General features: G+C 42.6%; 1 protein-coding gene across 4 annotated transcripts in view; it reads left to right on the top strand.

Moving 5' to 3' along the window:
* The window catches only part of LOC138214240 (syntaxin-binding protein 4), a 106,743-nt gene that overhangs the window by 85,338 nt on the left and 2,447 nt on the right, over window positions 1–18,958 (top strand). For 3 of the 4 annotated variants that reach the window (XM_069175638.1, XM_069175641.1, XM_069175640.1), the window contains exons 13-19: window positions 4,463–4,559; window positions 11,227–11,354; window positions 11,498–11,590; window positions 13,674–13,739; window positions 13,870–14,067; window positions 15,941–16,057; window positions 18,836–18,885. In XM_069175638.1, coding sequence (XP_069031739.1) covers window positions 4,463–4,559; window positions 11,227–11,354; window positions 11,498–11,590; window positions 13,674–13,739; window positions 13,870–14,067; window positions 15,941–16,057; window positions 18,836–18,885 — 749 coding nt within the window. The remainder of the gene's footprint in view (window positions 1–4,462; window positions 4,560–11,226; window positions 11,355–11,497; window positions 11,591–13,673; window positions 13,740–13,869; window positions 14,068–15,940; window positions 16,058–18,835; window positions 18,886–18,958) is intronic. The other variant, XM_069175639.1, reaches the window with a different exon arrangement.

The raw sequence follows: 18,958 nt of genomic DNA, 5'->3' as shown, positions 1-18,958 counted from the left end.
GGAGAATCTGTTAACAGAACCAGGATCAGAGGTGGGCGGAGAATCTGTTAACAGAACCAGACTCAGAGGTGGGCGGAGCATCTGTTAACAGAACCAGGCTCAGAGGTGGGCGGAGCATCTGTTAACAGAACCAGGCTCAGAGGTGGGCGGAGCATCTGTTATCAGAACCAGGCTCAGAGGTGGGCGGAGCATCTGTTAACAGAACCAGGCTCAGAGGTGGGCGGAGCATCTGTTATCAGAACCAGGCTCAGAGGTGGGCGGAGCATCTGTTAACAGAACCAGGCTCAGAGGTGGGCGGAGCATCTGTTATCAGAACCAGGCTCAGAGGTGGGCGGAGCATCTGTTAACAGAACCAGGCTCAGAGGTGGGCGGAGCATCTGCCTCGACCTCACCTCTTGAAGCAGATCTAGTGTGTCTGCTACTTTGAGTGTTGTTTAATAAAATCACTAAGCGGAAGCGGGGCCATGCCATGTAAAAATTTAAAAACCAGACACACATCAGTGAATTTAATTAGGTTCTCCCAACTCAAGATATGGTGTTTGATGAGGATATTGCAGTGATGATGACTTTTTGTTTTTTATGAAGTGTTTTTAGAGCTTGTTTATGGAGAATATGGATAGATTTTAATGTTGTGCTGCTGGCTTGTGCCCAACTGGTTAAGATTTAAAATCTGACACTGCCAGTAAAAGTCACCTGGTAGTCTGTCAGCGCCTGTAAGCATTCAATACAAACTGTTTACAGGTTGTATTTAGTTCATCTCTGTGTAAAAACATCTACTTCCTGGTGCGGGGAGGCAGCCAAACAAGAGTGAATGAACTCCTTCAACATTTGTTAACCACGTGACCTGAGGCTGTGCTTCAATTGGTTGTTTCAGATTTTCCACGCGGCGCACATCTCTGCGCCCCGAACCCGCCCTCTTTTATTGGCAGCGAATCGTATCGTTTTAAGTTTCTTTATCTAATGTGATTGGACAACTCTCAACGACGTCTTTCAGGTTCACCTCACGTCCGCTATCACGTACCGACACGGTTACTTCTCTTCTTTGCTATCTGACCGGCAGTGAAGCGCCAACTTCAGGTGGAACTGCAGAAAAGTCAGTTAACTAGGGATGAGACGAGTACTCGGCTGAAACCAGTATCCGGTCCGGATCATCAGAGTATCATCGACTAAATGTGTCATTATCCGTGTTGATGGAAGCTTCTAACAGACACTAGCAGTGTGCACACATTGCAGCAGCTACACACAGAGCCCCGCCTCCTGGTTTCCTGTAGCAGTTTGAGACACACTGGCCTCGCTGTCAGTGGAACAGAAGCTGGTGACTGAGACGACTTTAACCAGAATCATTGAGAAATGTTCAGGCCAGAAGGAGAGGACGTATGTTCACGTAGTGCTAATGGCAGCAACATTAGTGTGTCCTGTTGGTTTGGGATTCTTTTTGGCTTAGCTGAAGTTTGCTCCCACACCCCCACCCCCATCCCCCATCCCCCACATACACACACACACACACACACACACACACACACACACACACACGCAAACACACATATTTTTAGCACCAGCCGCCATTCCTGTAAATATAAAGGAGTTATTTTATTTTATTTTTTTTGGTTGTTTTAAATAGATATGCTAGCTTCTAGGCTTTTAGGGACGAGGAAAACGTGTTTCAAACATAATATCTTACAACTACCGAAAGAATCTGGAGGTCGGGTCTTAACAAACTCACCATCGGGCAGATCTGTTATAACACATAATGATCTTGGATCAAATAAATTCATCCTCCAGATTCTTCACATCATTTAAAAGATAACTACTGGAAACTATTCAGTTTCAATCAAGGTCTATTAAAGTTAAGTAATTATGATCACCTGCCTCTATCTAGAAAGGTTCGTCCTCTGAGGAGAAGGAATATGCATGCTAATCGTCTAATTAGACATTCAGTCTAATTTGGAAGAGGGAAGGTGTGGAGGTTCAAAACCATCGGTCATCATGAGGAGGCCATGAATATCCAAACCAATGTTTGAGGATCACTTCAGTGTGTGGGGCTCTACAGCCGTCCATAACATAATCCTCCATTTAGTGCATCGATGGTGGTGGAGAGCTCAGTTCAGGTGTTCAGATAAGACTGAACACCGTTTACGTGTGCCATGTTCACGCTGATGATTCTTCTCATTGTTGTTAGTCTGACTCACTGGATGGAGAGTTGAGGCCAACCTGCCTCTGAAAGACTACTTCAGTCGACATTCTCCTCATCTTGGTGTTTCCATTTTCGACATTCGCGCTGCAGTTGGAAAAAACAACAACCTCCGGGCCGCTGCAGCAACCTACACTGAAAATGGTGAAGATTTAGGTCACAAATGAGGCAGCCTGCTGGTGTCTTTCAGTGATTTGTGGTGATTTCCTCTTTTTATTGCCAAATGTTTCACTAAATAAAACCCTGACTCCATGTTGCAAAGGCTCAGTGCCAATGAAGATGACTGATTGGTTTAAAGAAATACAAACAAGCCAGCGTGGTGTTTCTGGATGTAGCAGGCCATCGAACACTGTGAGGAGCCCTGCCCCACCCCATCCCCCCCAACCTCCCCTTCCACCCTCAGCATATTTCTCCATCTAACTTTTGATCTCTCTCAGTTTCTCTCTGCTTGCTGTATCTCACTAGCGCTGTTCGTTGGTATGTTATTTTTACCCTATCAGCACATTCTCTCTGCCCCCCCCCCTCCCCGCCCTCCACTTCCCTATCCCTCTGCTGATGGGCTCTGTTTTTGTCTGCCTTCTGCCTTGTCCTCTGACTGCCTGTCTCTTGCCCTCTGTACAATTTTGTTACTGTTGTTCAGCTTTGATTTTTGGTCCAGATCCTGCTCAGCCGGAGGTTGACCCGGATCTATGAATTCATTAATGGGATTAGAGAGACACGGAGTTTAAATGTTGAATACAGACACAATTCTCTCTTGATCTGTTGGCTCCTTTGCAAATGCGAGAGAGAGGGAGAGTTAGATTATGTGTACTTTCAGCTTCGATATAAACTGCAAATAGTGAGGTGATGTCTCTAGGTGCAAAAAGCATGAAAGAAGAAAAATAACATGATGCTGAATGTTGTTTGAATGTTGAGTACAATATTCTTTTAATAGCGACCAGCTTTTTTGCTAACTTTGAGAGAAAAGGTAATTATGAAAATTATAATATATAAACCCTGTTCAAGTACAGGAACTGGCCACTGCACCATGTCAGGCTTTCTGCAAATATCTGTCACCAGTTCAAAGAAAAGTACCAATGTGTCTGTGGATCCCACTGTTAGATGTTATTTGGTTTAATTCACCTAAAACCAGTTCATGCTTGATTTAAACATAACCTGCATTTAATATATTTTTTTTTTTAAGCAATCCTTGTTTTTATTGTTTTAGACTGAATTATTTAATCTCCATTCAAATTAGCCTATAGAGCTGAAGCAGAAGGGAGCTGACTTGGCTGGTGTAAGTGTGCAATATATTAATATATACATATATACACAGTATATTATTGAATATATTTACCCAAAGACCTTCTTTAGTTTTTTTCTAAAATGATAGTAAACTATGAAGAATACATTTTTAATTAACACATCATTTTTGACCACAAAAGGAATAACTGAATGTGATTTCAGTCTGACTTGTTCAAATCTAAGAAACACAAAAGACTTGATTCAAATCAATTCAATGTGGGAAAAAGTGAGGAAGAAACGTCCGCTAGAACCGAGCTCAGAGGTCCAGTCTATTACAGAGATAACACACAAAGACTTGCTCACAAACACCCCAACAGCAAATGTAGAATCCACCAATCACCCTAGCACACATGTGTTTGGACTGCTCCACAGAAAACAGAAAACACAGGGCACAGGAAGAACATGCACACAGAACATGCACACTCCATACAGAGAGGCCCCGCCCACCGACAGGCTCCACCCACAACCTTCCTGCTGAGGCGCCTGTGCAAACCTGCACCACCGTAACACCCTGTATGTTTATTGTGTATATATACACATAGATAGATAGATAGATAGATAGATAGATAGATAGATAGATAGATAGATAGATAGATAGATAGATAGATAGATAGATAATAGATCGATAGATCGATAGATAGATAGATAGATTTTTGCTACAGCAGCATGTCAAGATACCTAGAAATAACAATAATAATGACAATAAAAATAGAAGTAGTAAAAATATGAAATATAAACAATGTAAAACTGTACAGTATATACAAATAAATTAGAATAATATTAGATAAACCATTCAGTCCTCCATAAAACCTCCCTTCATGAAGGATTGTGCATGTGCTGTCATGTCCACGTACATTGAGGCCACGGTTTAACGGCTGAGACAGGATGTGACACCGGGGTGAAAATGTGTCTCTACTTTTCTTTCTGTTAATCTTCGTGTCTCCGTCTGTTTTTCTTTCGTTATCTTCGTGTCTCTGTCTTTCTCAGGCTTTGTCCTTCCTCGGGTTGGATGTCACAGAGGACAAAAGGAAGAAGCTGAGACAGAGTCTGACCACAGACCCACAAGGCACTGTAGCATATGGAGGTAAAGCACAGATAACAACACACAAATGTCACAACACACAAGTAACAACACACACACATAACAACACACAAACGTAACAACACACACACGTAACAACACACACGTAACAACACACGTAACAACACACGTAACAACACACATGTAACAACACACATGTAACAACACATGTAACAACACACACGTAACAACACACATGTAACAACACATGTAACAACACACGTAACAACACACGTAACAACACACATGTAACAACACATGTAACAACACACGTAACAACACACACGTAACAACACACGTAACAACACATAAGAACACATGTAACAACACACACACACACACACGTAACAACACACACATGTAACAACACACACAGATAACAACACACACAGGTCAACAACCCACACGTAACAACACACACACACACATAACAACACACATGTAACAACACACACGTAACAACACACACACACATAACAACACACATGTAACAACACACACGTAACAACACACACACGTAACAAAACACTCACATAACAACACACATGTAACAACACACACGTAACAACACACAGATAACAACACACAGGTCAACAACACACACGTAACAACACACTCGTAACAACACACGTAACAACACACACGTAACAACACACACATACATGTAACAACACACGTGACAACACACAACAACACACACACACGTAACAACACACATGTAACAACACACGTAACAACACACACGTAACAACACACATGTAACAACACGTAACAACACACGTAACAACACATAAGAACATATGTAACAACACACACACACACACACACACACGTAACAACACACGTAACAACACACACACACAACAACACAGATAACAACACACACAGGTCAACAACACACATGTAACAACACACACAGATAACAACACACAGGTCAACAACACACACGTAACAACACACACGTAACAACACACATGTAACAACACACACGTAATAACACACACACACACACACACACACATAACAACACACATGTAACAACACACGTAACAACACACATGTAACAACACACACGTAACAACACACACACACACACATAACAACACACGTAACAACACACACACGTAACAAAACACTCACGTAACAACACACATGTAACAACACACACGTAACAACACACAGATAACAACACACAGGTCAACAACACACACGTAACAACACACTCGTTACAACACACGTAACAACACACACGTAACAACACAAACGTAACAACACACACATAACAACACACGTAACAACACACACGTAACAACACACATGTAACAACACACACGTAACAACACACACGTAACAACACACAGATAACAACACACACATGTCAACAACACACACGTAACAACACACACGTAACAACACACTCGTAACAACACACGTAACAACACACACATACACGTAACAACACACACGTAGCAACACACGCACGTAACAATACGTAACAACACACACACGTAACAAAACACATGTAACAACACACACGTAACAACACACACGTAACAACACACAGATAACAACACACACAGGTCAACAACACACACGTAACAACACACTCGTAACAACACACGTAACAACACACGTAACAACACACATGTAACAACACACATGTAACAACACATGTAACAACACACACGTAACAACACACATGTAACAACACATGTAACAACACACGTAACAACACACGTAACAACACACATGTAACAACACATGTAACAACACACGTAACAACACACACGTAACAACACACGTAACAACACATAAGAACACATGTAACAACACACACACACACACACGTAACAACACACACATGTAACAACACACACAGATAACAACACACACAGGTCAACAACCCACACGTAACAACACACACACACACATAACAACACACATGTAACAACACACACGTAACAACACACACACACATAACAACACACATGTAACAACACACACGTAACAACACACACACGTAACAAAACACTCACATAACAACACACATGTAACAACACACACGTAACAACACACAGATAACAACACACAGGTCAACAACACACACGTAACAACACACTCGTAACAACACACGTAACAACACACACGTAACAACACACACATACATGTAACAACACACGTGACAACACACAACAACACACACACACGTAACAACACACATGTAACAACACACGTAACAACACACACGTAACAACACACATGTAACAACACGTAACAACACACGTAACAACACATAAGAACATATGTAACAACACACACACACACACACACACGTAACAACACACGTAACAACACACACACACAACAACACAGATAACAACACACACAGGTCAACAACACACATGTAACAACACACACAGATAACAACACACAGGTCAACAACACACACGTAACAACACACACGTAACAACACACATGTAACAACACACACGTAATAACACACACACACACACACACACACATAACAACACACATGTAACAACACACGTAACAACACACATGTAACAACACACACGTAACAACACACACACACACACATAACAACACACGTAACAACACACACACGTAACAAAACACTCACGTAACAACACACATGTAACAACACACACGTAACAACACACAGATAACAACACACAGGTCAACAACACACACGTAACAACACACTCGTTACAACACACGTAACAACACACACGTAACAACACAAACGTAACAACACACACATAACAACACACGTAACAACACACACGTAACAACACACATGTAACAACACACACGTAACAACACACACGTAACAACACACAGATAACAACACACACATGTCAACAACACACACGTAACAACACACACGTAACAACACACTCGTAACAACACACGTAACAACACACACATACACGTAACAACACACACGTAGCAACACACGCACGTAACAATACGTAACAACACACACACGTAACAAAACACATGTAACAACACACGTAACAACACACACGTAGCAACACACATGTAACAACACACACGTAACAACACACACGTAACAACACACAGATAACAACACACACAGGTCAACAACACACACGTAACAACACACTCGTAACAACACACTCGTAACAACACACACATACACGTAACAACACACACGTAGCAACACACGCACGTAACAATACGTAACAACACACACGTAACAAAACACATGTAACAACACACGTAACAACACACACGTAGCAACACACATGTAACAACACACACGTAACAACACATGTAACAACACACACGTAACAACACACATAACAACACACACACGTAACAACACACATGTAACAACACAAGAACACACGTAACAACACACACACACACGTAACAACACACGCAACAACACACACACACAACAACACAGATAACAACACACACAGGTCAACAACACACACATGTAACAACACACACAGGTCAACAACACACACGTAACAACACACACACACACACACACACACACACATAACACACATGTAACAACACACGTAACAACACACACACGTAACAACACACACGTAACAACACAGATAACAACACACACAGGTCAACAACACACACGTAACAACACACTCGTAACAACACACATAACACACACGTAACAACACACACGTAACAACACACGTAATAACACAAACGTAACAACACACATGTAACAACACACGTAACAACACACACGTAACAACACACACGTAACAACACACACGTAACAACACACACGTAACAACACATGTAACAACACTCACACACGTAACAACACACATGTAACAACACACGTAACAACACACGTAACAACACACACACATAACAACACACACGTAACAACACACGCGTAACAACACACACGTAACAACACACATGTAACAACACATGTAACAACACACGTAACAACACATGTAACAACACACGTAACAACACACACGTAACAACACAGATAACAACACACACACAGGTCAACAACACACACGTAACAACACACTCGTAACAACACACGTAACAACACTCACACACGTAACAACACACATGTAACAATACACACGTAACAACACACGTAACAACACACAAACGTAACAACACACACACACGTAACAACACACACGTAACAACACATGTAACAACACATGTAACAACACACGTAACAACACACATGTAACAACACACGTAACAACACATACGTAACAACACACACGTAACAACACACAGATAACAACACACACAGGTCAACAACACACGTAACAACACACTCATAACAACACACGTAACAACACACACATACACATAACAACACACACGTAACAACACACGCACGTAACAACACACATAACAACACACACACGTAACAACACACATGTAACAACACACGTAACAACACACACGTAACAACACACGTAACAACACACAAACATAACACACACACGTAACAACACACACGTAACAACACACGTAACAACACATGTAACAACACATGTAACAACACACACGTAACAACACACACGTAACAGCACACACACACATAACAACACATGTAACAACACACGTAACAGCACACACGTAATAACACACACGTAACAACACACACGTAACAACACACATGTAACAACACACATGTAACAACACACACGTAACAGCACACACACACACGTAACAACACATGTAACAACACTCACACACGGAACAACACACGTAACAGCACACACGTAATAACACACGTAACAACACACACGTAACAACACACACGTAACACACACGTAACAACACACACGTAACAACACACATACATGTAACAACACACACGTAACAACACACATGTAACAACACACACATAACAGCACACACACACACGTAACAACACATGTAACAACACTCACACACGGAACAACACACGTAACAGCACACACGTAATAACACACGTAACAACACACACGTAACAACACACACGTAACACACACGTAACAACACACACGTAACAACACACATACATGTAACAACACACACGTAACAACACACACATGTAACAACACACGTAACAACACACATGTAACAACACATGTAACAACACACGTAACAACACACGTAACAACACACACATACACGTAACAACACACACGTAAGAACACACGCACGTAACAAACATGTAACAACACTCACACACGTAACAACACACACGTAACCACACGTAACAACACACATGTAACAACACACGTAACAACACACACACACGTAACAACACACACGTAACAGCACACACACACACACACACACACGTAACAACACATGTAACAACACACACGTAACAACACACGTAATAACACACACGTAACAACACACACGTAACAACACACATGTAACAACACATGTAACAACACGTAACAACACACACGTAACACACACGTAACAACACACACGTAACAACACACACATACATGTAACAACACACGTAACAACTCACACGTAACAACACACACATGTAACAACACACACACGTAACAACACACACGTAAGAACACGTAACAACACACACGTAACAACACACACGTAACAACACATGTAACAACACACACGTAACACACACACACGTAACAACACACATGTAACAACACACGTAACAACACACACATGTAACAACACACGTAACAACACACAGCCGTAACAACTGACACATGTAACAACACTCACACACATGTAACAACACACACGTAACAACACATAACAACACACACAGGTAACAACACACATGTAACAACACACACACACGTATCAACTCACACACATAACAACACACACACACGTAACAACACACGTAACTTGTTACATGTATGTACGTGTGTGCATCGTTATATGTCCAAGAAGGCCGGATACTCCGAATTTCCGTTTTGTGCATAAACACAAACAACAGTCAGTCTTCCTGCCTGCAACCCGGAGGCACATGGAGGCGACCCTCTTGTTCTCAGGGGAGATCTCCAACACGGGTCGCCCGGGACCCCCGCCCGGCCCGCCGCCTGGTCTGCATTGCACCCGACCCCGATGCTTGTCCCTGCGGGTGGTGGGTCCATAGGGTGGCTTCTCCATGTTGGTTATTCGAGCTGAGCCCGACCGGGCCCTATGGGAAAAGGCCCGGCCACCAGACCACCGGTTTCCCTGATCCAGGCGAGATGACGTCAGACCACGGTCTATTCATCGGGGTGTTTGTGAACCGCTCTTTGTCTGGGCTCTCACCTGAGACCAGTTTGCCTTGGGAGACCCTACCAGGGGCTGATCCACCGGACAACATAGCTCCCAGGATCACTGATCCACTCAAACCCCTCCACCACGTTAAGGTGGCGATTCACGGAGATATTATCAAACTTAATATAACTTCATATTTTTTAAATGAGACTCAGAACCAAATCCAAATACTCACCGTATCATGATGTTAACATCTGTTTAGGACGTCCTCCTGGTTTCAGCAAGTTTTACCACAAACATTGATAGATCTGAATTTTGACGTGTGAATGAAACATTTCTGCTTTCAGACGTGTTAAACTTTTCTTTTGCCCTTTTTTACTGTAACTAACATATTTCTGTGCTGGTTATCGACCCTCAGACTTTGTGGAGGCGACCCGGAGCATCTTCCAGGAGAGCCTGGAGGAGCTGGGTTTGGGGACGGGTTCCTTCACGTTCTCCTATCATGAAGCAGCCAGTCTGATGGACACATCGGCCTTCCACTCACCTGTAAGCAGCTTCCAGCAACATCTCAGTAAACAGCCTCAGAACCACACAGGAATACAAAGAGAACATTGTGTGTGTGTGTGTGTGTGTGTGTGTGTGTGTGTGTGTGTGTGTGTGTGTGTGTGTGTGTGTGTGTGTGTCAACAGACATATGAATCCGAATGCAGCTACAGCAGCGAGGAGATGGAGCAGTTTCAGGCCGAGGTGAAGCAGCTGCAGACCCAGATGAAGCAGCTCAAGGTGAACACACACACACACACACACACACACAGTGATGGTAGGTGGTTGGAGCTGTCGGTCTGCACAATTATATTTATTGAACTGTTTGTTTGAAAGAGATTTTTGCACATGCAGCTCTTTGTTGTAGGCACATCAGAAAGTATCGTTAAATTCTTGAAAGAAAAAGAAAGTCACGCTACTCAGCATCACTCTTCATCACCAATGTTTCAGTCCTCCTGGATCTTCTTCAAAGATCTTCAAATGATGATGCTTCAACTATTCTGTGTACAAGTGTGAAACAGTTATGCTCAAGTGGAAGAGTCTCAGTAATTAACATTGACAATAAGTACAATCTGTCACAATATATTCCAGATTGAATACAAAGAAAACAAGTTTCATACCTAATTCAAAGTTGTGCAATCATATGAAATACATTAGATTTTGAATGCTTTGGGATCTAATGAACCCGAAGCTCATTAGATCGTGACATAGCTCTGAGTCTCATCATTCAGTCCTTCTGGTTTCCAGTACACTTCCTCATGGTTATCTCCCTCTGGCAGTAGAACCGTTTCAGGACCCTGAACCTGAATCATGACATGTTCCATTTAAGATCATCACTGATGGATAATCTCTGTCATTTCTCCTGATGGAGCTCTTGTGTTCACTTATTCTGTTCTCAAAAAGGTTTTCACACATTTCATATTTCACACATTATCATCATTTTATTTGTAGTCTGGTATCAAATCAGGAAAGTTTTATCTCCAGCTTCCCTCTGAAGCTCTAACAACAGGCTGTTTGGTGTCTTTAAGGTGCATTGATAGCAGTGACTCTCTTCTGATTGGCTGACTTTTTTTTTATAAGTGATACAAGCACAGACCCGATATATGTTTTTGTCAGTCTTGTAGCTCACCAACTCTGTGACCAAATGACTGCTCGGTGGTTTCTTTCACGTAAAAGGTTGGACGGTGGGCCGTGCTGAGGGACACATGATATTAGTTTGACGTCACAAACTTACTGAAGTTCAACTAACTGCAGAGCGGTGCAGCGGTTAGCATGGTCACCTCAGCAAAAAGGTTCCGGGTTTGAATCCGGGCCTTCCTGTGTGAGTCTGCAGGTTCTCCGTGTGCCTGCGTGGGTTCTCTCGGTTCTCCGGCTTCCTCCCACCATCCAGAAACATGAACCTCAGGTTAACTGGTGGTTCTACAAATGTCCCTGAGGTGTGAACGGTCTTTGTTTCCGTCTGTCTCTATGTGTCCCTGTGATGGACTGGCCACTTGTCCAAGTGAACCCAAAGTCAGCGGTGATAGGCTCCGCCCCCTGTCACCCTGTTTAGGATAAAGCGGGTATAGATGATGGCTGGTGCCTTTAATGGACCGGACGTCTTACCCACAAGGATATTTGATCATACGCTGTAAATTACATGAGATAACAGCGTTGATAACATATGAGGATGAGTAAGGAAATTGCATTTGACTTTATTATTACATTGAGCACATCCTTTATAATTGGAGCTCCCATTTGGAAGTGGATTTTAAAATTTTTTTGGACACGAGCATCATCATCATCATCATAGATCTAGTTCAAATGTTTCTTGCTAAGAAAAGCAACTTAGCAGTTTAGCTCTAATTAAGACTAATGTTGTTTGTCTTCATGGCAGCACCTAATAAATATTAACAGGATCAGAACTTAGTTCAAATACAATGCATGTAGGTTCCAGCTGAGAATTTCTATTTAGTACACAGAGGTGATGTCCTGGGAGCGTTTTGTTTAAGAACATGAGACACTCAGTTTCGTGATCTTACGTTGCTGCTTGCACTCATCACTCACAGCATCAGCTCAGCAACTACAACTTTACTCATTTTCAACTTTTCTTTTTAGCTCATTTTTCATGTCTGTCTTTCTTTGAACGCCAAAACAACAAAGTTTCAACAACATTTCCTGCAAGGTGGCTCAGCCACGTGGTCAAGGCACAGATGTAGCACCTGGAGGGTCGGAGGAAAAAGGTCTCACTGTTACGTAGTCGGGTTTGGTTTAGCTGCAGACGTTGTCAGGCCCACAGACCTGATGGCACAACGGGGGCTTCATCTGCTGCCTCTTTTGGCAGGTGATGCTGAAGGACATGGAGCACAGCAAAAAGAATCTGGAGGAGGAGCTGCAGAAAACATCAGAGGTGAGAACACAACCAAGACACCAGCGTGAGATGTTTTTACAAATGTGAAATGAACCAGACAAGCAGACTTATGTTGCATCTAAAATGTATTTCTACTATAGATGTATATATTGACTGTAAAACATTCCAGAAAGCCTGCTTGACTGTGGAGGAGAACACCCGTCTGAAGAGTCGTCTGCAGGTAGCCGAGGCCGAGGTGGGGCAGCGGCAGACCAGCAGCGCTGAGCAGGACTACGAGGAGGTCATCCAGCTGCTGGAGGCCGAGATCAGAGACCTGAAGAACCAGCTCACCAGTAGGAGGCAAGGACGAGGAGCCGAGGCCTCCAAGGTCAGTCCCCAGCAACAACTTCACTTTCCTGTTTCACTGGATTTTCATTCTGCTACATTTCACAGGGGAATATAATATTTTTTATGCCACTGCATTTATTAGATACTTGGATTAACTTTGCATTTACATCTGATGCTCATAAATATTCTCACATTCTCACTATTTCCTTAATTCTGTTCGCAATTTGATCTAATCTCAGTATACAAATAAGGAAGAGCTGTTGGTGGATGTGTGTCAGAGGAAGTGATGCTGTTGTATCAACTAGTCTTTAGCTTTTAGCAGGAACCGAGGTGACCTTTCATTGTTAAGAATGTGGCCGCAGATTGCATTTACTTTATGGTATTTATGTAATAAAATTGCCATGCTGCTGGTTTGATCTGATCACAGCAGCAGGATGACAGGATGCAATGGTGCTGACAGGGAGTGAATGCATCAATAAAAAAGAAGAAACTACAAGAGGGAGTCTAGTTTCAGTCTGATATCAGCAGCCTGATAAAAGCTTGTTGGATAAAATCACAATAATCACAGATAAATGGCAAAACAGCTGTGGAAGAAGCTCAACAGTTTGTGTGGACTGAAACCCCGAGCCAACGACATTACATCATGGGGAGGTCAAACCTGTCCTGTCTTCCCTCCGTCCTCCGTCCTGTCTTCCCTCCGTCCTGTTTTCCCTCCGTCCTCCATCCTGTCTTCCCTCCATCCTCCGTCCTGTCTTCCCTCCGTCCTCCGTCCTGTCTTCCCTCCATCCTGTTTTCCCTCCGTCCTCCGTCCTGTTTTCCCTCCGTCCTCCGTCCTGTCTTCCCTCCGTCCTCCATCCTGTCTTCCCTCCGTCCTGTTTTCCCTCCGTCCTCCGTCCTGTCTTCCCTCCATCCTCCGTCCTGTCTTCCCTCCGTCCTCCGTCCTGTCTTCCCTCCGTCCTCCGTCCTGTCTTCCCTCCGTCCTCCGTCCTGTCTTCCCTCTGTCCTCCGTCCTGTCTTCCCTGAGCTCTGCCTCTGTTTTCTTCTGCACATCACTTTGATGTAAAGAAGGTTTTATATTCCTTTCTTGTGACTCGGAGGTTTCCTGCCTGCCACATGTGGCTCTTCATCTCAGGTGGTAAATCCTCTGGCTGCGTTCTGAGCAGCATCCACGCCACATGATAAGAGAACACAAGAAATGAGGACAAAGAGTGTTTGAAAGAAAAAAATGTTGCTGCTGCAACACATGGTCACATGGTTAGATGAGTTTAATTCCTTAATACTCAAGCAGCCCAAATACGGACCTCGAGCATCAACCCGTTCTCAGTCAGATGTGAAAAGCGGCTCCTCATTTAAAAGCAGAGAGTCGTGATTCCAACAGTTCTTGACATTGTAATCAGAGTGCGTACACAGCAAAACGCTCGTTTCTTCCGTCCTCCATTGAATACATCGATAACAGACTTGGTTGGTTGTTCAGGGCCTCACATCAAGCAGCACATTCATTTCATTCTGTAGCGGATTTTCTGGCAGTTCAGGTCAAATTTGTGATACATTTTGTTGGAAATTGTCTAATAATCTCATAAATAGAAGAATTTTTTTTTTAATAATTCACTTTCAACAAATGTTTCCTACATCATCTGTAAACTCAATAAACTTTCAGACTTCTCGATCAATTCATCACAATATTTTTTTAAAATGTCACTTCTGAATATCAATGATTGTTACAGTTACGTGTACATTGAGCTCCAGCTGTCAGTCAGTGTAGGAACTCTACTTTTGACTGACAGCTGCTGTTACACTCTTTGTTGTGTACACACTGACCCAAATTATGGTGTGTGTGTGTGTGTGTGTGTGTGTGTGTGTGTGTGTGTGTGTGTGTGTGTGTGTGTGTGTGTGTGTGTGTGTGTGTGTGTCAGGAGGAGGTGGTGGAGCTGAACAGGAGGTTGACATCCATCGACTGCCAGCTCAGGAAGTCCGAGCTGAGCAGGAAACACCTGGAGATGTCCAACAAGAAACTGCTGGGCTTTGCACAGGTACCAGTCCAAGTGAAGTCGTGGTATCAGAACCGGTACCAGTCCAAGTGAAGTCGTGGTATCAGAACCGGTACCAGTCCAAGTGAAGTCGTGGTATCAGAACCGGTTAGCTCAGTCCGCTCTCCCCTCTTATCCATCTAGCTAACTAACTAGCTGCAGCAACACTCAGCAAAGGATCTAACGTGGATTATTAATCTGCATTCAGGAGTTCCCAACAAAAGCTCTATTCTGTTTATTTGATGAAACTGTAAGTGAGCAGCTGTTTGAGGAAATGACTAAATCTTTTTAAAGGCTGAGCTGAAACTCATAACATTGTTGTTTTTGTGATATTTGTTTTCATTACAAAAACTATAAAACAGCACCAGACTTGTATTATAATATATTCAAATGTTTATTCTTAATGTATAATACATTTATAATACATGCTATAGCATCATGTAATTTGTAATATTATTCTGACTCATTCATGAATTATGAATTTGAAGCATCTCTGGTCTGATTTCTGCAGCAGCTGTTTGATGTGTAAGAAGCAGCAGATCAGAAGATCATCTCAGCTGGGTGTTTCTGTGATGTCAGACTGTCAATCAATACGAAGCGCCTCTTTGACAGGCAGCGTATGTTCTGTCACCACTTCCAACAGAGCGGGAGGCTGAATGCAGCTTCAGACACTCAGTTCAACAGACAGCTGCAAACATTTCCACGTGTTCCAACTTCTCTCAGATCATAATGGAAACGTGTAAAACTACTGGCTCCACATTATCGGCCATTTTTTTCACATCTCAAAGCAATATTTTAATATTTTGACCAAACGTGATTTGGCACATTTTGCTGTTTGATGAAAATATCCAGTATTTTACCGGTTCTGTGTTGACCCTTAACCCCCAAAACATGGAGAGATTGTTTTCTTCGTTTTGTCCGTTGTGCAGTGCAGCGCTCTAAAACACTGTCATGGTCTGCCAGCAAATTACAGTGAGATTACAGTAAGAGCAGAAATGTGAATCATTCTCCCAAATCCAGTCATGTGTAACTTTGTGCCAATAAGCCAAACAGGAAACGTGCTACTTCTTGTCTTTTCAATCACTGACATCAAATCTCAGTCATAGTTTCCATCAGAAAATACTTACAAAGTACACAGTTACATGGTAAACAATGACACATATTACTCACCTTTTTGTTGACATACTTAATTACTGTTGAAAGTTAAAGTAAGAGTTTTGAACAAGTCACAGGCCGTTGCCATTGTGTGACGCTGTTTGTATGAACTGTTTAAAGAAATGCTTTTTCTGGTTTGCAAATGTTAGGGATGATTTAAGAGTCACAATACAAAAAAATAGAAACTGTAACACATCCTGATGATGGAGTCAGTCTGCCCCTGGTGGCTGAAGGACACATTGCAGCTGTCTGCACAGTGATAACCAGCCACTGTACGTGTCTTCTTTTAGGCAGTGAGAGTTTCCCTGTAGTTAATGTTAAAGCACTAACATGTGCTCACTGTACCATTTTAATTATGCATCTGACTGACTTGTTAAGCACAATGAGAAAAATGGCTCTGCAGACTACTACAATTGTACCAATCACATTCAAGGGGAACAAACTCTGTCACTGCCGCCTACAAAACCAGATAAAGACAAAGGAAATAAAGAAGCCTGTCGCTTAGTGAAACAAATGGACATATTCATAACTGATGAGTCACTGAGTGGAAAAGTGGTTATGAATGGGTGTCTCTTCCACTGATTCTACTCTGAAATCTATTTTGGGGGGCTGGCATAAAGGCGACCTGCTTCTCCCTGTGTGATCAGGAATGGCAGTAAATACTTCTGACAGAGGAGATGATGTGCTTTACTCAGCAGAAATAACCGGCCAGGAGGAGCGCCTCACGAACCACCAACCATGTTATTCTGTCACAATGATTCGGTGCACATAATACAACATGAAAGCAGCCTGTCACCTACGTACATAACAAACACCCTGCATATGTCCAGTCATCTTACACACATTAGAAAGTGGGCCGGGAGGATCGGTGCATTCTATATGAAGACCTGAACGAAGATAAAATTATTTTCATTTAAATACTTAAAACATAAATCTGTTCTATTACAAATGCAAAGCAACCAAAACAAATTCTGTCATTTTCATATAAAGAAGGTTTCTGCATTGAACATAAAGTCAGAACTGCAGCTTCAGTCAGACGTTACCCAGAACTGAGGTGGGAAGTTTACACCATAGTGTAACTCCTCAGGTCCAAAGATGGACCACATTCATCAACACAGACTTATGGGAAGAAAACACCTAAATGCAAATTGCATTTTTTTTTTTTTTTTTTTTTTTTTGTATATATAAAGCCTTAAAGGACAGCAGTCAGATCCAGAACAACCAAAACAGGCCTAAACAGAGAGAAAACCAACACTGAGCCCAGGAAACGACAGCAGGACCGACAATACGCCAAGAGACCAAATATATTTTGAGCCTGACTCGACTCAGCTCTGTTACTGGGAACCAAGACAGAACTGAAAGGACCACTAAACATGAAAAGCTCTGATCACCACAGGTGTTCAGAGCTTTTCTTAGGGTCGGTCTACCTTTAGATGAGACCTAAAGGTGGAGGAAGACTTCAAAACAAGCTGCTTAAAGGACGCATCTTTTCTTCATCTCCCTCTGAAAGCAGCTTCACCTTCTGTCCTTATTCTGATGCCGCGAGGAAAACCTGATGTCTGCACTGGTTCATTGTTTCCAAGAAACAGCTTTGTCACAGAACTGTTGCATTATGTCTCCGTACAGAACGTCCACAAAGTGCTGACAACGCCCAGCCTGTTTGGAGGAGACGGCGGGTCAGTGACCCTGAACATCACATCATTCATTCCCTCCAGCTTTGCAACAGGAGTCCTGCTTGTAATCCCTCAT

The sequence above is a fragment of the Embiotoca jacksoni genome, unplaced genomic scaffold, assembly GCF_022577435.1.
Source record: "Embiotoca jacksoni isolate LCO1_2020_lvr unplaced genomic scaffold, fEmbJac1.0.p SCAF_69, whole genome shotgun sequence".
NCBI lineage: Eukaryota > Metazoa > Chordata > Actinopteri > Embiotocidae > Embiotoca > Embiotoca jacksoni.
This window is presented reverse-complemented; position numbering and strand designations above follow the sequence as displayed.